Source organism: Balaenoptera physalus, assembly GCF_965194825.1.
Source record: "Balaenoptera physalus genome assembly, chromosome: 16".
NCBI lineage: Eukaryota > Metazoa > Chordata > Mammalia > Artiodactyla > Balaenopteridae > Balaenoptera > Balaenoptera physalus.
The window spans coordinates 83,752,899-83,776,598 of NC_138898.1; the positions used below are offsets into that span (position 1 = coordinate 83,752,899).

Below are 23,700 nucleotides of genomic sequence, written 5' to 3' on the forward strand. Positions count from 1 at the left end.
CCCATGCTCCGCAACAAGAGAAGCCACCGCGATGAGAAGCCTGCGCGCTGCAACGAAGAGTAGCTCCCGCTCGTCGCAACTAGAGAAAGCCCGCATGCAGCAACGAAGACCCAAGGCAGCCAAAAATAAAATAAATAAAATAAATAAATTAAAAAAAAATTCAGATGAGGGAATTCCCTGGCGGTCCACTGGTTAGGACTCTGCGCTTTCATTGCCAGGGGTTGGATCCCTGGTTGGTGAACTAAGATCCTGCAAGCCACTTGGCGGAGTTCGAATGAGAGATGATGAGGATATGACCTCTGGCCCTGGTCTCTTCCTTCTCTGAATTTATCATTCCCACTATTTTAGGTGGCAATATTCCGACTATTCTAGGAATTAGAAGCTGCCTTGCACTGTACTCCTTAAATAGATCTGCATCACACTGTATAGAAATGGTTGATTTCCAAGACTCCCCTGATGGTCCAGTGGTTAAGAATCCGCCTTTCAATGCAGGGGACCCAGGTTCAATCCCTGGTCAGGGAACTAAGATCCCACACGCCACGGGGCAACTAAGCCCACGTGCCACAACTACTGAGCCCGCGCACTACAACTGGAGAGCCCGTGTGCCACAAACTACAGAGCCCACATGCTCTGGAGCCCATGTGCCACAACTAGAGAGAAGCCTGTGTGCTGCAACGAAGAGCCCACATGCCGCAGTGAAAGATCCTGCATGCTGCAACGAAGATCCCGCAACTAAGACTCAACACAGCCAAAAAAAAAAAAAAGGTTGATTTCCTTATTTTTCTTCCCCAGGGAGGCCATGCCTTATTCGTCCCTGTAGAACTACACCTGGCACAATTCCCTGTACATAGGTCACAGTCACTACACCGTTACTGAGTGAATAAATATATTATCTTCATTTTAGGTGTTACCTGCCCAGCCAGATAAAAACCCTTGAAAACAGGTAGCTTAGCACAGTGTTGATCACACAGAAGACTCTCAATTAATAATATCCAGTGAACTAAATATAACTGGAAAGTCAATCAGAAGGTCAAGTTTTACAGTTCTAACTCTACTTTCCAGAGTCAAGTTTAAAGTACAGAAAGAACTGGCTTAGAACATCACTGATCCCTGAAGAAATCCCCAGCGCTCATACCAAAAAACGACCTTCCCAGGGATAACACTGATGATACCTCGCCAATGGCTGTGATCCTGGCGAGGCAGCTCCTCATGGCTGTGCTGTCGGCATTCTCGACGATTCCTTCTTCCTCCAGGAAAGACAGATAGGTGAGGGTCTCCCTGCCATACTGCTTACAGGCCTCGGTCAGAGCTGCAGAGGCAAGGCGACAGAGACTTTTAAAGGCCCCCTGCTCCCCGTGCTGTGGTGGTGACCCCTCACCCTGGTACTTACAGTCGGCAGGCTCTGGCGGGGCTCTAAGGCAGGTGGTGCTGCCATGAACAATGGTGTCACTGGTCAAGTGGGCCAGGAGGGTTACCGAGTGGAGAAGCCCACTGATATCTGCCAGGAGTTTAAAGGAAACTTTCTCAGTCCTGCTGGAGGGTTGCGGGGGGGTGGCGGTCACTTTCATACCTCCTTCCTCCCCGCTGTGCAAGTTAGACACACACACTCCTTTCTGGGTGCCTAGGAACTGGTCGCCATTGCCACGTTCCAGCGTTTCGGACCCCTGCCCAGCTGTCACTAGCGACAGACCCTATCCTTCACCTCTCTTACCTTCTGGGCAGGCCAGATACTGGCTCCAGCATTTTTCCAGTTGCTCGATGCAGCTGGAAACGGACCTGACCGTGGAGAGTAGGTGATCTGTGAGGGGGAAGACAGGGCAAAGTCAGAGTCAGAGTTGTCTCAGCTCGCTTCATCCCTGTTAGTTAAGCTGCCTGACGGATGGCCTTCCCAGTGGGGGGCCCCAGCCCTGCAGGAGCTTCCCTAAAAAGGGGGAGGGAGGAGAGATCAATGGCTATGCTGGTACGTGATTCTCTTACTGTAGCTTCAAAGGCTGTACTTCTGAGCCTACCTGGTCCTTTAGCCAAGAACCACGGCAATGGCATCACGGTCTAGCTTCTGCCCCTCATTTCCCATCACTGCCCACTGAATCAAATCCAGGCCTTCCTGTTAAGTCTTTCAAGGCCCTTGGACTCTCATTACTCTTGGGCTCAGACCCCTGGCTCCATGAGGGCTAATCTACACTCACGTTCTGCCCACAACACCGTCATTCCCACTGCTGTGCCTCTGTGCACTGGTCCACAGAGACTGAATCGCACGCACAGGAGTTAAAGTATGGGCTCTTGCGTCTCATGGCATACGTGTTGTAGCTCCTGGCTCTATCACTACTGGCTGTGTTCTCAGGCCACATGCGCCTGCTTCCTCATCCGACAAAGGAGGAATAATAGTACCACCTCCCGGCATCACAGTGAGATTGCTGGGCCAAGGCACATAAAGCGCGTACAATCGTGCCTGGCATGTTGCAAGCACTCGGTAAATGTCAGCTGTTTTTATGATTATTATTCCCCACTCTTGTTCCTCTCCACGGCTTTATGTCTCTCCTCTTCCTTCAAAACCCAGCTCATACCATCTCTTGTGGAATCCGCCCACAGCTGCCCCATGTCCTGGTGTTCTCGCAGTACATGAGGTACCCAGTGCACTACTTCATTTGCAACTGTTGGATTTCCCTACAGACGGGTTCCCCGCTGAACAAGATATCACAGTCCTTCCTGAAACACTTCACTGAATCGAGACCTTTCTAGCTGATAATAAAAATCACCCGTCAGCTGTTTCCTCCCGTCTGCCTTGTTCTGAACGGGACCTCTCAAGATTACCGACAAGTCCCCTCTGCTCGAAAATGAGCTGTAATGAGATCTGTTCACGGCTACGTCCAGGACTTCACAAATGCCCAGGGCCTGGATGCGCTCCCATCTACCATGCACCAAGGCCCTCCTCTCATCACGGGGGCTCCTGACTTCACCACACGCCCTGAGGACTCTGGGGCACGCAGAGTGGGCCCTTGCTCGTGCCCGTGACCCTGTGGGGATTTTATCGTTTCTGCCTCTCCGTGCTTAAGGATGATGACTCCCTGTCTAGATTTGAAGCTCCTGGCAGCCGCCTCTGGATTCAGACCACACTGTTCTCCTCAGAGACACAGAGGCCCGTCTGTTCCTCCTCCTCCCAGCATTCAGAATTGTTATCAGGCCTCAGCTCCCGGGATGCATTTCATCAGCGTGATCCACGACCAAAGCAGTAGTTATCACACCCGGGGGTGAGGGGTGAGAGCTGGGGGGGCGGTTAGAAAATACTACTGCGCAGGCCCTGTGCTGCAGAGCTGCCGACTGAGTAGAACTTAGGCCGGGGTGGGGGGCGGCCCTGGGCATCTCCAGGTGATCCTGACATGCAGCTGGGCTGGGAACCCCTGAGATCAGGGTCTCAAGGGATTCAAGGCTGACGCCGAAGAGCATTGGGCTGTAAGGATCCGGCACCTGCAAGCCGGGCAAGGGGAAGGGCACCTGCAGATCCGGCGCAGCTGAACAGAGTGGGCTCCTCAAACCGCCTCAGGGCCTCCTGCACCACCTGCTCGGCAGCCCTCCTCGACTCCGCCAGAAGCATTTTTCGTTGGTCCTTCGCGAGCCGGCATACAGATTCCTAGAGATGGTCCAGGGAAGTGAGAGTCGGCCATGGGCCCCTAATGAGCCTCCATGCAGCAGCCACCTGTGACACAGCTGGGATTCCTGGCACCTTAGCTCGAGCTGCTGCTAATGAGGCCGAAGCCAGTTAGCTTGACACAGAGAAAAAGCCTTTAACTTTGTCCACAGGTGTGTGCCACCGAGCACAGGAGGCTATGCGGATGGACCACGGCAGCCCGTCCTCCACCCTTGGGGAGAGAGTGCCAGGTGCATCCCTTCTCATCTGCTCTGTGTGCTGGCATTAGGAGCTATGCCCGCAGAATATTCGCCTTCGCGATCCGGCCAAAGGCCCCAAACCCCTTTCACAGCCCCCCTGCCTCCATGCATACACTGCCGAGGCCCATGGGTATGAAATTGGACTTGGTCAGCCCCAGTGGGCGTCCGTTACTTGCCTGTGTGCTGGACAGTTTGATCTGGGTGTATTCCAACTGTTCCCGAAGAGTGGACAGTTCCTCCTCTCGACAAGCCACGGCATCCACCAGGCTGCCCCGCTCCTTCTCCAGCTCGGCAATCTGGGCGGTCCATTTTGCTTCTGACTGCAGGGCGACCGAGTGGGAAGAGGGAGTTGCTGGGAGAATTAAACTGTCCCCTTTCCAGAGGTCTAAACCCACCACCAGGCCACAAGGAATCTGCCCCTTCCCAAGGACACACCGATACCAGATGGGACCAAGGTGGGCCATGTGCTGATGGTGATGGATGCCGGGTGCCAGCAACACCAAAGCCAGAGATGGAAAGGAATGAGGAAGGGAAAGACAGATGACGCTTACCTGGGCAGAACTTTCCAGGCTGCCTTGGACAATATGGAGTTCCTGTTTGCTGGTGGCAAGTTCTTGCTTCAAACTCTCTAGTACTTCCGTCTGTTCTTGAGTCTGAAAGAGAAGAAAAACAGGAGCGCTCCGACCTGGGTGGTGATTTCACGGGATAAACACGTGTAAAAATTCCCAAGCTATACTTGTGAGATTTGTATACTCTTTTATATAGAAGCAAGTTTTACCCTGACAAAAAAGCAGGGGGAAGGTGAGAGCTCAGAATGTTCCAAAAATTTTTTTTCCAGCTTCAGGAAATGTCAAGGGAGTGGAGGCGGGGGGAGTTTTAGGGACATTTCCCAAATGTCATGCTTGAGCCCATAATACTAATTAAAGCAGAACCAGATCTTTAATTCAGGCATCCCAACACCCGGTGGTAGGTATATTGCTGACTCACCCCATCCCACCGTCTTGAAACAATTTCCCTTCTTTGATTTCTAAGTGGTGTTTTTCAAAGAGCGGGTTGTGACCCATGAGTAAGAATTCACAGCTAACATTTTTAAAAGAATGCAGTAAACAGAGCTTCCCCCGCCAAAAAAATCCACATGCATTCACATAATAAGGATAAGTATTGCTCTGTGAAACTTTGATTTCCATTAGATGTATTTTTCACTTTGGGTCACAGGAAAGCGTGAAAGCCACTACTCTAAGTGTAAGGCATTCCATTTTATCCACCCGACATCTCTTTACTCCAGTCGGACCTGCCGCCAACCCCATCCCAACTCATGGGAGTTCTGGCTGTGGGTCTTTATAAATGCCACTCCTCTCTGACATCCACCTGCTTCCACTTCAAAACCTCCTCGAGACTCGTCCTAGCTGATGAGCCCCACTCAACTTCAGACCCTTCATCACGTCATGCCTCTAACCCCTTACACATGGGTAACCACGTCCTGTCCTGTACGGTCTCTTGTCACCCTCCCACAGGGCTCTACCTGCTCGTGAAGCAGACGACGAGGTCTTTCAATCTGTGCAGTGCTCAAGGCCCACCTCCATCTCGGACAGACACCCTCCCCCCCACCAATTCCCACCTAGTTCTTCTACTCACCTTCCGCTGGGCCTGGTCGCTTATGCGCTGGAAAGAATCCTCTAGCTCTTTTTTCTCTCGTTCCAAATCCACTTGGGCTTGTCTGGCCAGGGACACCTGTTTGGTCACCTCTGCATTCTGTAAGAGAAGAACAGTATCTCGAACTAGCTTATCTCCAGCATAAAGGCCATCTTCCTCCCGGAACAAATGATGGCATTCAGACCGTGAGTGCCCTAGATTCGGACACAGACATCACTTTCCCACCTAGAAGGAAGCTGTCACCTTCAGATGCTCAACTCTCAACTATTTGCCAAAATGATAAAGATGGGGGATAATGCTAATGCTAGTGGGGCTGGCACCTAAGGTGGAGCTCGAGATACAGGAGGCCAGGGAGCTGTGGTTTCCAAGAAACGGTGGGGGCGCCAGCCCTGGAGAAGCCACGTGGCCCAAGTCACCGTCTCCCCCGTGCAGTGGGGCCTGCGCATGCCGATGGGGGCGGTGAGGGTCCTACCTTCCGCAGCAGGTCGGCGTGGTTCTGCACCAGCTCGCTGTACTTCTCCTTTAGCTTGCTGTAGCGCTGCTCGTTGGCTTGGGCTTTCCCTGTATTATCAAGGACCAAGGTGAGGGGTCTACACTGGCGGGGACCCTCTGCCCTCCTTCCAATAAGCCAGAACCCCCAGAAGATCGTCCCTCCTTTTCACAAGCATATATACCTCCTTCTCCCTCAAAAACCCTACTGAAATAAAGTCCTCTGGGAAGTCTTCTTTAATGAACAATTCACCTAATTCAAATCCCTCCACTCATGAATGCCTTCAGCATTTCATGCTCGGCATTTACTTTATCAGGGTTTTTGGCTTTTATGCCACGAATTTTCTTAGGCTCCCTCTCCTTCGTCATCCTCTGTATCCCCATCTCCGTGTTCCCAGCAGGGCCTCAAGTGGGGCTCTCAACCTGCCGGACGCCAATCTGTCCTTCTGACTGGTGACACTGGCATTCACGACAGCCTCCCGGACAGACTCGAGACGGGGGCTCTGGCGCCGGGCCTCGGCCTCCATCCGGGGTCTCGCTGGGCTCCGCCCTCCCCGGCCCCACCCTCACGCCCACCCCGTGCCAGCCCCTCACTCTCGATCTCCGTCAGGCTCCGCTGAGCCTTCTCCGTGTCCTCTCGCTTCTTCTTGAGCTCGTCCAGCTCGGCCCGGAGGAACTCGCTCTCGTCGGCCGCCTGCTGCCGCAGGTGCTGCTGCTCGGCCAGCTCGGCCTCCAGCTCGCTGATGCGGCCCTTCAGCTGCAGCATGGCTCGGTGGCTCTGCGGGAGGGCCCGGGGATGAGCGCTGGGCGGGCCGAGCGGGGCCGACCTGCCACGTCTCCAGCGCCAGCCGCATCAACACCTCGGTCTTCCTAAGAAGCCCACTCCCAAGGCCTCTCGAGAGTGGACCCCTTTGGTCACAACAAGCCACCCACCCAACAACAACTGGGGGCGACGGCAGGGGAGTTCTGGTCCTGTTAGAGGGGCCTGGGAGCGGTGATGGACCAGCTGGAACGAAGAAGGAGAGGACATTTGCTGGTCCCAGGGTAAAGCCTCAGCACCAGACACTGCAAACTGCCAGCAGAGCTACAAGTCAGACCTTCTCATCACCCAGTGAGAAGAATAGGTCTCTCACCGCACAGCTTCAGAGCCAGCTGGTGATCACAATTATCTCTCACTATCACAGGGCCCCTGGAGCGTGGCTTAAATGCTGCTCTCAAGGGTAAGTGCACTGGAAATGCGTAACGACCTGGTGAAGATCTGTTGCCCAACAAGGGTGGATGTGAAGCAAATGTTATATTAAAAGCTGTCATGTTCCGGTGAAGCCCAGCTGCGGATCAGAGCCCAATTCATACCTCAGTCTTCATGTTTTCCAGCTGTGCTTTCAGCCCACTGATCTCTCCGTACAGTTGATCAATTAAGTGATCCCTGGGAACAGAAGGAGAGCAAGTTTGCTTCCACTGTGCTTCTATCCCTTGCCTTTTAAATGCGAGCTAGGAGACCCAGGGAGGAGGTTAAAAGCCGATGTTAATTTGGGAACAATTCTTTGAAATCCTGTAAGTTATACTCTAAGACCGTCAGTGTTTCCAGATACTAATCTACCACCCACAGGTCCATGGGTATTTCAGCCTCATTCGATTTTCCTCTGGGATTTTAAAGGGGCCAGTATTCGAAGGTCAAGACATTTATCGAAGAAGCCCAAGAATTCCTCTTTGGTTGGGTGTGGCAAGTGAGATCATGGCTTAATTTAGCTTTTGCACCATGTGCTTTAACTCCACAGCCCGGACTCACTTCTCGTCCTTGTTCACGCCGTTCTGACTGTTGAAATTGAAGGGATCGCTGCTGGAGGAGCTGCCAAAGATGTCATCGAACTTGCTGTCGTATGAATTCTGCGGCGACCAGAAAGGAGTAAGGACAAGGTTAGAGACCCAGAGAGGTCTGCGTGGGTCTCACGAGTGCCACGTGGGAACGGATGCTTTCTTAATCTGGTTCAGGTCCACTTACGGCGCCTCCTAGGGACCGCAGGGCAGCGTGATCAGCCTAGGTCAGTGCTTGGGTTAGAAGGTGGCTGAACTTGTCCCGGGTCCTCCCGCCCTCCCCGGGGGCAACGGGAAGGCCTGAGCTTCCTCCTAAGTGGTCCTCACCTGCTGGGACGCATCCATGTCCATGAGGTCATCCTTCTCTAAGACTGGCTCGCTGTCGGGGGACGAGGCCTCGGCTGGGATCACCACCACGGGGCTGATGTGCTCTGACAGGGCGGAGGCTCGTAGGAAGTTGGGTGGGTTCTGAAAAGGGAAGACGCATCCTCAAACCCTGCCCACCTGCCAGCCTCTAAGACAGCCTCCAGGACTCAGCAGCTCCCTGGGTGTGGCCGGGCACACTTACGTCTGGCAGCTGAGGGATCTGAATGAGCCGCTTGAAGTACTGAAGGTTGCTGGAGCGGTAGAAGAGATCTTTCAACCTAAGGGTGGAGAAAGGCCTGAGGGCTGCTGGGGGCCTTCACCAGCCCCGAGGAGGGGACACCCTGCTTTCCTACTGCCTGCCCAGCCCCCGGGCACAGGCTGCCAAGGAGATGGCCTCCATGGTGCTAGGATGCAATTATGATGCTGCAGGGAGAGATTATTTATAGCCAGTCCTCACTGAGGAAAGAGTAATTCAAACCACAAAATCCTTTGGAAGAGTAGACAGTCCAAAAACTAATTTCTGCATCACCGTAGAATATATGCTGTTGTTTGGCAGATGTATCTTCCTAGGAATGTTTGGCTTAGAGTAATATTAAAATAAATTTCTGAGGATAAACCAACTAATGATACGAAGAGGGAAGGGAACTTAATTACTAAGGTAGATCTCTTTTTAATGAATTCCCCTTATTTGAGCGCTATTTGTTATCTCCTCAACTAGACTATAAGCTTCTAGAAGGCAGAGACTGGGCCCTGCTGAGCTAGGTTTAAAATAGTACCGGGCCAGCCATAAAAAGGAACGAAATTGGGTCATTAGTAGAGACGTGGATGGACCCAGAGAGTGTCATACAGAGTGAAGTAAGTCAGAAAGAGAAAAGCAAATATCGTATATTAACACATACATGTGGAATCTAGAAAAATGGTGTAGATGATCTTATTTGCAAAGCAGAAATAGAGACATAGACGTAGAGAACAAATGTATGGATACCAAGGGGGAAAGGGGAGGGGAGGGAGGAATTGGGAGACTGGGATCGACACATATACATTATTGATACTATGTATAAAATAGACAACTGATGGGAACGTACTGTATAGCACAGGGAACTCTACCTAATGCACCGTGGTAAAATGGGAGGGAAGTCCAAAGGGAAGGGATATCTGTATGTGTGGCTGGTTCATTTTGTTGTGCAGTGGAGGCTAACATAACATTGTAAAGCAGCCATACTCCACTAAAAATTAATTAAAAAATAAAAATAAAGTAGTACCAGGCATGGAGGAATTACTCAGCAACATTGGTTGAAGAAAAACCATTTATACTGTGTCCTAATCTTGGATGAATATGGGAATAAAGAAACTCCAATTTTTTCTCTTCCTCAAGTCTCCATTTTTTTTTTTTTTTTAATTTATTTATTTATGGCTGTGTTGGGTCTTCGTTTCTGTGCGAGGGCTTCCTCTAGTTGCGGCAAGCGGGGGCCACTCTTCACCACGGTGCGCGGGCCTCTCATTCTCGCGGCCTCTCCCATTGCGGAGCACAGGCTCCAGACGCGCAGGCTCAGTAATTGTGGCTCACGGGCCTAGTTGCTCCGCGGCATGTGGGATCTTCTGGGACCAGGGCTCGAACCCGTGTCCCCTGCACTGGCAGGCAGACTCTCAACCACTGCGCCACCAGGGAAGCCCTCAAGTCTCCATTTTGAATCTAAACACTGAAGGCCAACAAAACTGAGGGCACCAGACATATTTTCTGAGATGTAATAAAAGAGGGTCAGGGATCTCAGCACCCTCTCTCTGCAGCACAGAATTTTCTCCAGCTCAGCCCAATAAACGAAACTCCTGGGGTCTCACGATAACCCTTCGGAGCCCAAGGTTAGGACTGTCCCTGTGACATCACTGTTGCTTTCCCCGAATTCGGGGACATTGAGGCCTCAGCCGCCGTGTCTGTGGAAGAGAAGGTGAGGCGGCACTCATGGGAAACGCTTTTATAAGCTCAAAAAATGAAAGGAAATAGAATCACCTGACCATACGTTCCCCGCTTTCTGGGCTGGAGCCAACAGTAATAGGCTCTGCTGCTTTCCTAAGCTACTGGAATTTAACATTCCAGGAAATCAGCCCCAGGGCCTGTCTCCTAGCATTTAATAAGTCATTTATTATAGAATAAACATACGAGGCTTTTCAAACGGAACAAGGAAACCGGGAGGATAGCACAACCCCGAACTTGCCCTCTCTGATTGTTGGTCAGGAACCAGCAAAAGAAGCCTAGGCCTGGGATCCCGGGGGGTGGGGGTGGGGGCGATGCTTTTCCTGCAGTCAAGGGTGAAGAAATTAACAAGGAAAACATCATGCTAATGCTTTTCCTGGTCCCCCCCACCCCGTCCTCCTGTCTCTCCCTCCATTCCGTCCCTTCTTCTTGGGGCATGCTTAATTGAAAGATGAGCTGGACTTCTCATCTCATCATCAATTTTCTTTCCCAAATGCACCAGAATAATTTGCCCTTTTGTCAGACAAGCTCTTCCTCTTCTAGACTAGCTGATTAGCTTATTAATTCATTCAAACATGACTGAACACTATAGGCTTAATTGACTGCTGTGAATCAGTTGCTAGAGATAAAATAATGGGCAAGACAGTCAAACAAAAATAAAGTCATCCTAAGAACTAGGAAGGAAATAAACAGGGTGCTGTGATGGAGAATATGAGGGTGGGGTTGGAGGACCAGAAGGTAGGGAAAAAGACCCCAAATGAGGGGCCAGAGACTGCCTTTGTATGGGGGTGACTGAAGATGACCTGGATGGAGCTGGCCAGGCTGGGAGAAGAGCATCCTGAGGACAGGGAACAGCAAGTGCTAAGCCTCTGAGCGCAGGCTATGTTCCGGGAACTGGAAGAGGACCTTATGTGGCTGAAACACTTGGAGAACGGGAGACAAGGTCACAGATGGCGGGCAGGGGCCAGATCATGTAGGGGCCTTGCAGACCACAGAGAGGAGCTTCGAATTGATTCTCAGTGTGATCAGAAGCCATTGAAAGGTTGTAAGCAAGGGATTTATGTTTTTACAACTGCTGGGTGGGGACAGGATTGCAGGGGGCAGGAGCTGAAATCCAGAGCATCCCATCCATATCGGGCAGTCCTGGTAGACAGCAATGGAAGTTGAAGAGATGGGAGGTATGACCAGAGACAAGATCTCTTTGTCAATTATCACCTGAACTTGCTAACAGATTGGACATGGGGAGTGAGGAAAATGGTGAGTTCCGGATCTCTGTCCTAAGTGAATGGTGGGCAGCATTTATTGAGATAGAAGGGAAAGAAAAAGGTTTTTGAAGAAAACCTAGTTTAGTTTGAGATGTAAGTTTGGTATAGTGATGTCAAATAGACCACTGGGGATGTGAACCTGGAATTCAGAGGTAAGGTTCGGCTGGAGTTATATCTTTGGGAGTTGTCAGCATGTATACGGTATAAAACCATGAGAACTTAGGGAGAAGAAAAACGGAAGAGGATGAAGCCCTGGGAATAAAGCAGGATGACTGAATGAATGAAACTGTCTTTCTCTGTGAGATTTATTAGAGAACCGATAGCTTCCCCAGCCATTGGTAGGTTTGCTGCCATCTTCTTTTCCTTCGCTTTTTAAAGCATTAAAGCAGATACCCTCACCCCTCGATGATTTAAAAGCAAGTGCTTCCTGCATGGATTAATTGACTTTATAGCACTTTTAGATTCGCCTTCCTTTCTCTCACTTAAGCCGCTTACTTTGTGAACTGCTCCATGAAGCGGTCCCGGTGGCCTTGCAGGGTGTCGGCTGGAAGACCTGGAAGAAATTGGAAAAGACTGAGAGGGAATAGGAGGACCAGAGGGCAGGCAAGACACAGCGGGAAGGGACCATCCCTCCTGGGGCTGGGGGCCAGCCCTGCAGGAAGGCATTCTTGACCTAGAGTTGCCCTGGGGCTGGTAACCAAGAGGGCCCAGTGGGGCCAGCAGGGACTCTGGGGCTACTTATCAGTCAAATCTTTCCTTCTGTTTGCTCCTGGACTGCAAGCCACTCTCGGCAGAGCAGGATGGAAGTTACGTCCCTGACTACGGCAGCGGTGACCTGACCCAAGCAGCAGGGTGGACCACGGCAGGCCCCAGAGCGGGGCTCTCTCCCAGGGGTTGTGTGCAGTGGGCACACTGGGTGAGGCCCAGCACAGACATGAGCCTGGGAGAGATCCAGAGAGCCTGCCAGAGACAGGCAAAGACCGCAGGACTGAGACCCTTGGGTTCAGGGGTATATGGGAACTCTCTGAACTATCTCTGCCACTTTTCTGTAGATCTAAATCTATTCTAAAAGAAAACGTTTATTTTCAGAAAAGCATATACTGTATGGAGTACCCCTTTTGCCCTGACCACACAGTTCTCGAAGGTCTTGTGTATTGCTCTGCCTTTAAAGAAGGCCTTTAAACCCAAATAATTACCTGTCTCTTATCACAGCTCACCACTTTATAGAAGGAAGTGGGGATGTCCTAGTGTGCAACTGGTTCTGTAGTATCTTAGGAACAAGTTCATCTGTATTCAGAGCTTCTATGCAACTGCCTGCCTTCTTTTCTTGGGATTTAGTCTACCCTCTCTGCTTCCTTCAGGCACGCCCCCCTGCTCCAAAACCCTTCTAACCCTTGAACATAGAATTCCAACCTCCCTCCCAGGAAACCCTCCTAGATTAATGACTGTGACGCTGCTTCCCTTGTTCTGGTCTAAATAACCAGATCTACTCCTTGTCAGTGACCTGTTCCAGAGTACCCCTTGTCCTAGACTTCTGCAATAAAACCTTGCTAATATCCATTTGGGTCTTGATTTTTCTCGGTTTTCCATCATCCATGCACTCTGAATGTGTATACCCTTCACGATGGCCACCTCACAGTGTGACCCAGGGACCACCCACATCAGATTCATCTGGGATATGGTTTAACAATGCAGACCCTGAGGAAGCAGCACCCACGCACATCGTTTTCAATAAGAAGCACATAAACGGATAAGAACTTCCACAAGACCAGTAGTTTCCAAAATACATTCCGCAAAACTATCCCAAGGATCTGTGGCTAGGGAAGGTATGGCCTTCCATTTCTTTGAGCAGCCCTGTTTTATATTTTACATTTCTCCACAAAAACCCACTTGTACGAAGAGGCTGCGTTGATGAACTCTTTGGAAACTGCTGCCTTTGCTCCTGTGGGTCTAGGCCAGGTCTGTTCTCATCTGTGTGGTCTGGAGACTACATGACACATATGGATGGAGACGTGGTCAAGCTGGAGGTGGAGGGTGAGGGCCATCCTGAGTCACTGCTCTGGCAGGCCAGGTGCTTCCCTGAGCACAGCAAGGCTTGGCCCTGCTCTTCTATTCTCAAGACAGCCGGGAGCTCCAGGACCTTCTGGATCAGAAGCAGAGAGCCAAGGGCACTGGGGGGGGAGCTGCTTCCCTCCAGGGACAGCCTCAGGCTGTGAACCTCCTTCCGGCCAGAAGCTTCCAGAGATCAAGGCCGGTATACTCACAGGAGTGGAGTTTGAAGAGAAGTTTGACAGTGTAATCATAGAGGTGGCTGCAGTCCAAGATGACCTGGATCAGCGGGGCGAGGCGGCACTGCCCAGCTGTCGTCACTGACACGGAACGGGACATGTCCAGGGAGTTGAACACTAGGGGACAGAAAGGGGAGAGGCAGCAGAACTAGGAAATTAGAGGCGACCTTCTCAGACGGCAGAAGGCAGGAGTTTAACACACGAGGACCTAGTCTGTGCAATCATGATCTCATGTAATGCATTTAACCCTTTCAACACTCCTATGGGGTAGCTAAGAGTATCCCCATCATACAGGGGAGGAAACTGAAGGTAAGTAACTTGAAGGTGGTCACAAAGCCAAGAAGCGGTTTTGCTGAGAGATCGTGAGTTAAAAGCCAGAGCCCCTGTGGCCAGCGACGGCTAGACCAGGAGCCTGTGGCCCTGGCAGCCAAGATGCTCTGTGTGTCACAAACAGGTGAAATGTGGGGAAACTACCAAACATTGATCAGAACACGAAGAAGGAAATAATTCAGCCTTGGCTTCCTGCTGGCTTGTCACAGGGTTCTTGGAACACCACAAGGGGGGAAATGCAGGAACCCTGGTGGACAATTGGAGGAGAGGCTGCGAGGACCCAGGGCAAGGAGCCAGGAAGAGGACAAACCATCAGGATCAAGGCTGACGGAGGTCCTTGGGGGAGCCGGTCAACGGAAGTACTGCCCTCCACTCTCCCGGGCTCCAGAGAGCAAGCTGCTCCCACAGACCCCTCCACGTTAACCCCCTGCCCCTCGCTCCTAAACCAAGCAACTAGATGCCTGGCCGTGGACCCTGAGTGCACACCACTGGCCAGGGCTGATTTCCTCCCTGCAGAGGCTGCCCACCACCTCCGGAGTCCCTGCACGTGGCCGGCACCAAAAGACTTTCCCTGCAATCCCTCAGCGAGTGGGACTGCCCCGGAGAAAAGCCCAGAGCCACTGTGTTCGGCCTTCCCTGGCTGTACTAGTCCCTGTTAACAGGCTTAGTCTGGCAAGTGAAATAAAAAAAAAAAAAACCAACGGTTCTAATTAAAAGGCAGCTTTTCTTCTTGACACAAATTAAAAGCAGCTGTCACTGCGAGGCGGCCATCCCCAAATCTCCTGGCTTCCTTAGGCTCCACGCTGGCAAGGAATCCCAGGCTGCTCCATCTCCCAGCCTGCCTGCCGCTTTCCAGGAATGCCCCTTGCAATCTAGAGCTGTGTGACCGTGGGCAAGTTACTCAACCTCTCTGTGCCTCCAGATGCTTTTCTGTAAGATGCAGATGGTTCTAATAGCACATACCTCTTAAAGGTCTTGTAAGGAGGTCTCGTAAGGATTAAATGAGAATGTCCTATAAAGTTCATGGCAACGTGCAGTGGTCCTTCCCATTTGCTTTGGGATTGATTAAAATCACCTGGGGAAATTTGAAAACTACTAATGTCTGCCTGCAACTCCTCCATGCCTCCTTCTTTTTTAATTGGTCTGGGGTAGGGTTGAGCCATTAGTGGGTTTCAAAAGCCCCCCAGGTGATTCTAATATGCAGCCAGGGTTGAAAGCTATTTTCTAGCTCAGTGCTTCTCAAACTGTAGCATGCGTCAGAATCCCCCCATAGGATCACTCCATTAGAATTCTGTGATGATGGAAGGGCTCTGTACGTGTGTCCAATATGCTAGCCGTGTGTGGCTGCTGAGTGCCTGCAATGTGGTGAGTGCAACTGAGGCCCTGACTTTTGAATGTTACTTAATTGTAATTAATTTAAACAGTCACACGTGGCCAGTGGCTACCCTGTTGGACAGTGCAGACTTGGGGAGTTTGTTAAAACAGATGGCTGGGCCCCACCCGCAGAGATTCTAATTCAGAAGGTCTGGGGTGGGACCCGAGAATGTGCATTTCTAATACGTTCTCAGGTGATGCCGATGTTGCTGGTCCAGGGACCACACTTCGAGAATCACTGCAAGTGCACCAAACAAATGTTAATTGTAATTGGCCCACGTTTCCCACAGTTGAAAACGCAGGGCCTCCTTCCGAAGGTTCTGGTCCCAACCTTACAGGGTCACAGACTAGGACTCAGAAGCTGGACAGACTTCTTCTAATACCAGCTCTCTCGATTTCTGTGGCTCACAAGAGGTGACTGAGGATGGGGCGTGGGTGGGGAAACGTGCAGAGGACGCTCTTGATTCCAAATCACTGCTCTCTGGGGGATGAGAAAACCACCGCCATTTAACCATGGAAGGGTTTGTGCGAAGACTTGGGGGAGCTCTCTCTAGAAAACTCTAGCTAATTCTCCCCAGATAATTCCAGACCATTCAGCTGGATGTTGACAGTATTTTTTTAAAATAAATTTATTTATCTATTTATTTTTGGCTGAGTTGGGTCTTTGTTGCTGCGCATGGGGGCTACTCTTCGTTGCGGTGTGTGGGCTTCTCATTGCAGTGGCTTCTCTTGTTGCAGAGCACGGGCTCTAGGCGTGTGGGCTTCAGTAGTTGTGGCTCGCGGGCTCTAGAGCACAGGCTCAGTAGTTGTGGCTCGCTGGCTCTAGAGCGCAGGCTCAGTAGTTGTGGCGCATGGGCTTAGTTGCTCTGCGGCATGTGGGATCTTCCTGGACCAGGGCTCGAACCCGTGTCCCCTGCATTGGCAGGCAGATTCTTAACCACTGCACCACCAGGGAAGCCCGTTGACAACATTTTATGAACTCTGTCCACCTGTTGTTTCTTCACTGCTGTTAATCCAGAAAGCAAGCATTCTAAACTTGGTTGTTGAGCACTTGCTATATGCCAGGAATGGGGCTGGAACAGAGGTGAGCAGGCATGGTTCCTGATTTTTGAGGAGGAGCTCAGCGTCTATTGCTAATAACCCAAGTGATCAATGCATATGGAAACAGAGCCGGGTATCATGGGATGCCAGGGCAGAAAGGGTGACTGCGCAGGCCACCTGGGCAGAAATACACCCTGAGGGCCAGCCCAGCTGAGCAGCAGACAGGCCTGGCCAAAGGACCAGCCAGTGCTGGGGCCACAGTCTAGGGTCTGTCAGAGGCCGGAACTGTCTTTGGACTCTTGGAGGCCTGGGCTTAGTGGGGAGGCCAGCAGGGTGGGGACCGCAGTCTTTTCGCTCACGTGAAAATGCCCTTGGGCTTCAGCCCCTCCCTGCACCAGGGCCAAGAGAACAGGCACGGTGTGGGCAGCTCCATCTCCCTGGCCCTGAGCTGCACAACTTGTATGGAGACGGGGGCTAGGCCAGCTGGTCCAAGCAGGGAACCAGGCTGGGGGTTAGGTGATGCCCAGGAAAGCCTGGGCCAGACGGGAGGGAGAGACTCACCAGTTTGGAAGAGGTTAAGTTCACACTCCAGGTAGTCGAACATTTCCACTGTCAGCTGGAAACTGGACCCAAGAGGAAAGAGAGCTTATACTCCACGGCCCAAGGCCAGCGCTCCACCTGTCCCTGCCCCCAAGCCCTGTACTGCCGCCAATGTACACGTGCACACACACACACACACACACACACACACACACACACACACCAGCTTCAATTCTTAGCCCCGACCTAAGTGGGTATTAAGGCCATTGGAAGATCAAGCAGGGCGAATTCAACAGTGACAGCAGCAAAGAAAGAGGGCAGAGGGGCACAGAGACGGGAGGCCTGGAGTGGGAGACACCCTGGAAGGGTTCTTGAGGAGGCGCCAGGAGTAAGTGGCCCCAAGGTCAAGTCACTCACGGGCTTTAGTCCCCACCCCAGCCACTGCCCTTGCCCTCAGGCCCTCTGTGACCCTAACCGGAAGTGAGAGCATCTACCCAAGCTTTCTCTCCCATAGAGTCCAGAATGTGAGGACAGCCACTTACAAGTTGTTAACATCACTCTCTCCGGCCTCGTCCAGCTGCCGGTCACTCATCTGAAGGTTGCCTGGGAACCTAGGATTCTGGAAGGGAGGCAGAGGAAGTCAGAACAGGGCACCTCAAGAGCTCTCTATATAGACCAACTAAGCCGGCATCAAGCAAGCCAGCCCCGCTGAGCTCGGGCCTCAGCAGGTGGATTCTGCTTGGCGCAGGTGCCTGCATGCTCCCTGGGGAGGTGTGGCAGCGCTCACAGCCTCACACATGCACACACAGGTCCTGCGATTGGTTCACGGCAAATGACACCCACTGCCCATCATCACAAGGGAAGGCTTCATCCCAACCCTGGGACCCAGCGGAGGGCCGCTCTCTCACAGCCTGTGCCACGGACATCTTCTCCGTGGTGCAATGACACCGAGCGTGTGAGAGTGGTCGGTCTTCAACTTGACACCCACACCATGCAGGCAGTGCAGCCTTTGCTTGTTTCCAATATGTTCTGAATACTATCCAGGCTTCCCGCTGCCCTCTGGCCATTTCCTGAAGCTGCTATTGTGAGCTCAGGGCAGGCAAACCCATTCTTGTATTAACTTTAGCAAAACATAATTAGTAAAATAAACTTGAAGGCTGGAAAATATTACATCAAGCACCCGCACGGTCAGGGGAAATTATGTGGGATCATCAGTTGTCGCGTATCTGTATCCTGCTCTCTTTCTCGGTGTGGTCTGTCTAGAGCGGGTGGAACACAGGGCAGCGGGGCAGGTGGAGAGGAGCACAGAGAGATGGGTGGCCAGGCCACCAAGGGGGCTCTAAATGCCAGTGTGAGTTCTTCAGGCTCTGAAGACAGAAATCCTCCACTCCAGCACCTCCCTTTCTGGCTGTAACACCCAGCGCTCTGCCCTTGCAGCCCCTTCCTGCCCTCAGGCCCACCACCCCTGCTCCTCTGCCTCAGAGACTCAGGCCGGTTCCTTTATCCTTCTGGTCGCATTTACTTCCTCACTCAGTCTGGACATTATGATGACCTGGTCCCCTTCTCCATTTCCACCGCCAGCTCCCTAATTCTGGCCATTTTCCCTCCCACTTGGCATGCCATTCTTCCTTACCTCCTATCTGCCTCATACCCACCCTTCAAGGACCACCTCAAGACCCACTTCCTTCATTCTGCCCTTTAGGATGCCATATCCCTCCATCATTTCAAAACATCCCTGGCACTTTTCTGCAGGCACACATACCTGCCCGGCACTATTACACAGCTACTGCAAGTGTATAAGCTTCTCTCCCCAACAGATCTGTAAACGCCTAAAGAGTAGACCCTTTTTTCTTATTCTTATATGCCACCTGGCACACAGTTTTACATGCATTAAATGTGTAAGAAATACCAGCTAGGGCTTCCCTGGTGGCGCAGGGGTTAAGAACCCACCTGCCAATGCAGGGGACACGGGTTCAAGCCCTGGTCCGGGAAGATCCCATGTGCCGCAGAGCAACTAAGCCCGCGAGCCACAACTACTGAGCCTGCGCTCTAGAGCCCGCGAGCCACAACTACTGAAGCCCGCGTGCCTAGAGCCTGTGCTCCGCAACAGAAGAAGCCACCGCAGTGAGAAGCCTGCACACTGCAACGAAGAGTAGCCCCCGCTCGCCACAATTAGAGAAAGCCCGCGTGCAGCAAAGACCCAACGTGGCCAAAAATAAATAATAATAAATAAAATAAATATAAAAAAATCTTAAATATATAAAAAAGAAATATCAGCTAAAGTCATATCTTGATTAGAAGGTCCTGTGTGGAAACTTACTATATAAATGGAAGGCGTGGGGCTTCCCTGGTGGCGCAGTGGTTAAGAGTCTGCCTGCCAATGCAGGAGACACGGGTTCGTGCCCTGGTCTGGGAAGATCCCACATACCGCGGAGCAACTAAGCCCGTGAGGCACAACTTCTGAGCCTGCGCGTCTAGAACCTTTGCTCCGCAATAAGAGAAGCCACGACAATGAGAAGCCCGCGCACCGCGATGAAGAGTAGACCCTGCTCGCCGCAACTAGAGAAAGCCCACGCACAGAAACGAAGACCCAACACAGTCAAAAATAAATAAGTAAATAAATAAATTAAAAAATAAATAAATAAATAAATAAATAAATGGAAGGCGTTGTTTCTATTAACAGTCAAGTCAGTGCTTCTGAAGTATTTTTATAAGGTCACCTGGTGGATTGGGTTCCTCTTTCTATTTGCAAAATGGGGAACAAAAGGTGCAGAAGACCTGGGCCAAAATCCCAGGCCCCTTGTCACATCCCAGGGGCCTGACTGTAGTCACTCTATAAAATGTTTCCTTACATAGCTGGGATATGGTGTGAACACTCCCTGAGAAGCCAGGCTGTCTCATTACCTGGAAAACCTGACAATTAAGCCCAGCCAGGTGTGAGGGGACAGGGCGGGGAGGTGGGGGAAGAGGGGGCGGGGGGAGTGCATGGCTGGCAGTGGCAGCAGGATTGTCGCAAAGACTCACTTTGGTGTGGTACTCCATCTTCGTTCTCAGCAGTTTGAGGTAGATGCTGCAAAGCTGCCCATACCCCTCACTCAGGTGGCCCTTTCAGGATGAGGAAAGAGAGCAGGGTGTCAACATGAAGAACATTGGGTTGAAAGATCTACAGCCAGGATTTCTTTTTGAAAGAATATATATTTTATCTGAGTATGAAAATAACATACATCCGCTGTTGAAAATTTGGAAAACGTAAAAAAGTACATATGCAAACAAATCACCCTTAACCTAATCACCAGATATAATCATATATACACTATTGATACTATGTATAAAATAGATAACTAATGAGAACCTACTATATAGCACAGGGAACTCTACTCAGTGCTCTGTGGTGACCTAAATGGGAAGGAAATCCAAAAAAGAGGGGATATATGTATACATATTGCTGATTCACTTTACTGTACAGTAGAAACTAACACAATATTGTAAAGCAACTATACTCCAATAAAAATTAAAAAAAAGAACTACAATGAGATACCACCTCACATCTATTAGGAAAGCTAATATCAAAAAAAAAAGTGCTGGGGAGGATGCAGAGAAATTGGTACCCTTGGACACTGTTAGTGGGGATGTAAAATGGTACAGCAACTGTGGAAAACAGTATGGCAGCTCCTCAAAAAATTACAAATAGAATTACCATATGATCCTGAAATTCCACCTCTCAGTATATACTCAAATGAATTGAAAGAAGGATCTTGAAAATATTTGCACACCCATGTTCATAGAAGCATTATTTACAATAGCTAAAACATGGAGGCAACCAAAGTGTCCATCGACAGATGAATGAATAAACAGAATGTGATATGCCCATACAACGGAATATTATTCAGTCTTAAAAAGGAAATTCTGACACGTACTACAACATGAATGAATCTTGAGTACATTATGTTAAGTGAAATAATCCAGTCACAAAAGAACAAATAGTGTACGATTCCATTTATATGAGGTACGTAGATTAGTAAAAAATCTTGAGACAGAAAGTAAAATGGTGGTTTCTAGCGGCTGGAGGTGGGGAGGGGAATGGGGAGTTATTGTTTAATGGATATAGATTTCCAGTTTTACAAGATGAAAAGTTTCAGAGATGGATGGTGTGATGATTATACAACGATATGAACGTACTTAATACCACTCAACTGTACACTTAAGAAATGGTTAAGGTAGTAAATTTCATGTTATGTGTATTTTACCACAATAAAAATTTGGACGAATTTTAATAAAATGTTGATATACATTGAAAAACAAAATTAGAAAGAACATTTGGAAAATGTAAAAAAGTACATATGCAAACAAATCACCCTTAACCTAACCAACCAGATATAACCATGGCTAACATTTTAGGGTTCACAATGTTATTTTTTCAATTTAAACAGACTTAATTTTTTAGGGGAGTTTTAGGGTCACAGTGAAATGGAACAGAAAGTACAGAGATTCCCCATGTCCCCCCTGTCCCCACACATACAAAGCCTCTTCCACTGTTAACATCCCTCACCAGAGTGGGACATTTGTTATAACTGATGAACCTGACACATCGTTATCATCCAAAGCAAAGTTTACATTAGGGTTCACTCTTGGTGCTGTACATCCTATGGGTTTTGACAAATGTATAATGACATGGATTTACCATTATAGTATCATACAGAGTAGTTTCACTGCCCTAGAAATCCTCTGTGCTCCACCTTTATTTTAAAAGATAAAATGGGATCAATATGGTTTTTTTCAATTAATACACTGCAATTTTTTCCATCTTCTTAAATTTTCTTCTGTATCATTATTTTTAGTGACTACCCAGTACATTATAAGTCTGTACTGTAATTTATCAGACCAGCTCCCTACTGTTGTGTGTTTTAGTTGTAGGCAAGTTTTTCTATGTAAACTATGTTTCGATGAACATTCTTACAGTATCATCTTGTGTACAAACATCCTTTGGGTAAATTCTGGACTATGCTACTCATTTAAGAACCTTAAGTCTCCCATCCTTAGTAATCACAGTCTGACTATAGGCTCTCTCCTTCCTTTTGTCTCTCTATCTAAACACAGGAGAGGAAACACCTCCTCCAGATGGATTTCAACAGACTAAGAGCATCTATGGTATCATACCTGGGATGGGGGTTTGAAATGGGACTAAACCTAGCTGGTAAAGAAGAAGCCTTCCCATGGAGTCTGCCCATGCAGTCATGTCCTAGGTGCCTGGGCAGAAGCTAGGCTTAGCAGAGTGATGCTGGCAACTCCCCATTACATACAAAAGAAAAGGAAAATGGGGCACAAAGAACCTTAAACTGAATAACTGTGGCTCCCACGTGAGTCTTGACTTCTACATCCTCTAGCGTAGGGGAATCCCTTTGAAAGATGTCTCCAGGGGCACCAAAGAGAGTTGAGTAATCAAAGGAGTTTAAAAACATCAATGCCAGAGATGACAGTATTTCATAATGTATTAATTTTCTATGAAAATTCGTATTTTATGATATACTTGTTCATTATAGAAAAATCAGAAAGTAGTGAGAAGTAGAAAAAGCAAAAATATGCTCATCATCAAAGACAACTATACTTCATGTGAAAATGTCTGAGGATCAAAAAGGTGGGGACTTCCCTGGTGGTGCAGTGGTTAAGAATTCACCTCCCAATGCAGAGTATGCGGGTTTGATCCCTGGTCAGGGAACTAGATCCCACATGCATGCTACACCTAAGAGTTCCTATGACACAACTAAGGAGCCTGCTGGCTGCAACTAAGGAGCCCACCAGCCACAACTAAGACCTGGCACAACCAAAAATAAATAAATAAAATGAATAAAAATTTAAAAAATGGATTATATTAAAAAAAAGTAAAAGGTGAATGGATCAAAGACTTAAATGTAAAATACAAAACTATAAAACTCCTAGAAGATCACAAAGGAGAAAACCTGGATGACCTTGAGTATGGTGATGACTCTAGATACAACACCAAAGGCACAATCCATGAAAGAAATGATTGATAAGCTGGGCTTCATTAAAATTAAAAACTTCTACTCTGGGACTTCCCTGGTGGCGCAGTGGTTAAGAATCCACCTGCCAATGCAGGGGACATGGGTCTGAGCCCTGGTCTGGGAAGATCCCACATGTTGCAGAGCAACTAAGCCCATGAGCCACAACTACTGAGCTCACACACTGCAACTACTGAAGCCTGCGTGCTCTAGGGCCCGTGCTCCGCAACAAGAGAAGCCACGGCAGTGAGTAGCCCACGCACCATGAAGAAGAGTAGCCCCTGCTCGCCGCAACTGGAGAAAGCCCGCGTGCAGCAACGAAAACCCAACATAGCAAAAACAAACAAACAAACAAAAACTTCTACTCTGCAAAAGACATTGTCAAGAGAATGAGAAGATAAGCCACAGACTGGGAGAAAATATTTTCAAAAGACATATCTGGTAAAGGACAGTTATCTAAAACATATAAATATACTCCTAAAACTCAACAATAAGAAAACAAACAATCCAGCTAAAAAATGGGCCTAAGACCTTCACAGAAACCTTATGAGAGAAGATGTTTAGATGGTCAATAAGCATATGAAAAGATGCTCCACATCCTATGTCAACAGGGAAATGCAAATTAAAACAATGAAATACCACTACATACCTATCAGAATGGCCGA

General features: G+C 49.5%; 1 protein-coding gene across 1 annotated transcript in view; it reads right to left on the bottom strand.

The window, feature by feature from the left end:
• The window catches only part of HIP1 (huntingtin interacting protein 1), a 169,913-nt gene that overhangs the window by 36,172 nt on the left and 110,041 nt on the right, over positions 1 to 23,700 (bottom strand). The window contains exons 5-22 of the mRNA XM_082432304.1: positions 20,043 to 20,123; positions 17,561 to 17,637; positions 17,040 to 17,101; positions 13,710 to 13,850; positions 11,941 to 11,998; positions 8,411 to 8,486; positions 8,170 to 8,310; positions 7,817 to 7,914; positions 7,381 to 7,453; positions 6,622 to 6,805; positions 6,011 to 6,099; positions 5,521 to 5,637; positions 4,437 to 4,538; positions 4,062 to 4,205; positions 3,493 to 3,628; positions 1,712 to 1,798; positions 1,391 to 1,498; positions 1,173 to 1,309 (exon numbers count right to left, since the gene is read on the bottom strand). Coding sequence (XP_082288430.1) covers positions 1,173 to 1,309; positions 1,391 to 1,498; positions 1,712 to 1,798; positions 3,493 to 3,628; positions 4,062 to 4,205; positions 4,437 to 4,538; positions 5,521 to 5,637; positions 6,011 to 6,099; positions 6,622 to 6,805; positions 7,381 to 7,453; positions 7,817 to 7,914; positions 8,170 to 8,310; positions 8,411 to 8,486; positions 11,941 to 11,998; positions 13,710 to 13,850; positions 17,040 to 17,101; positions 17,561 to 17,637; positions 20,043 to 20,123 — 1,911 coding nt within the window. The remainder of the gene's footprint in view (positions 1 to 1,172; positions 1,310 to 1,390; positions 1,499 to 1,711; positions 1,799 to 3,492; positions 3,629 to 4,061; positions 4,206 to 4,436; positions 4,539 to 5,520; positions 5,638 to 6,010; positions 6,100 to 6,621; positions 6,806 to 7,380; positions 7,454 to 7,816; positions 7,915 to 8,169; positions 8,311 to 8,410; positions 8,487 to 11,940; positions 11,999 to 13,709; positions 13,851 to 17,039; positions 17,102 to 17,560; positions 17,638 to 20,042; positions 20,124 to 23,700) is intronic.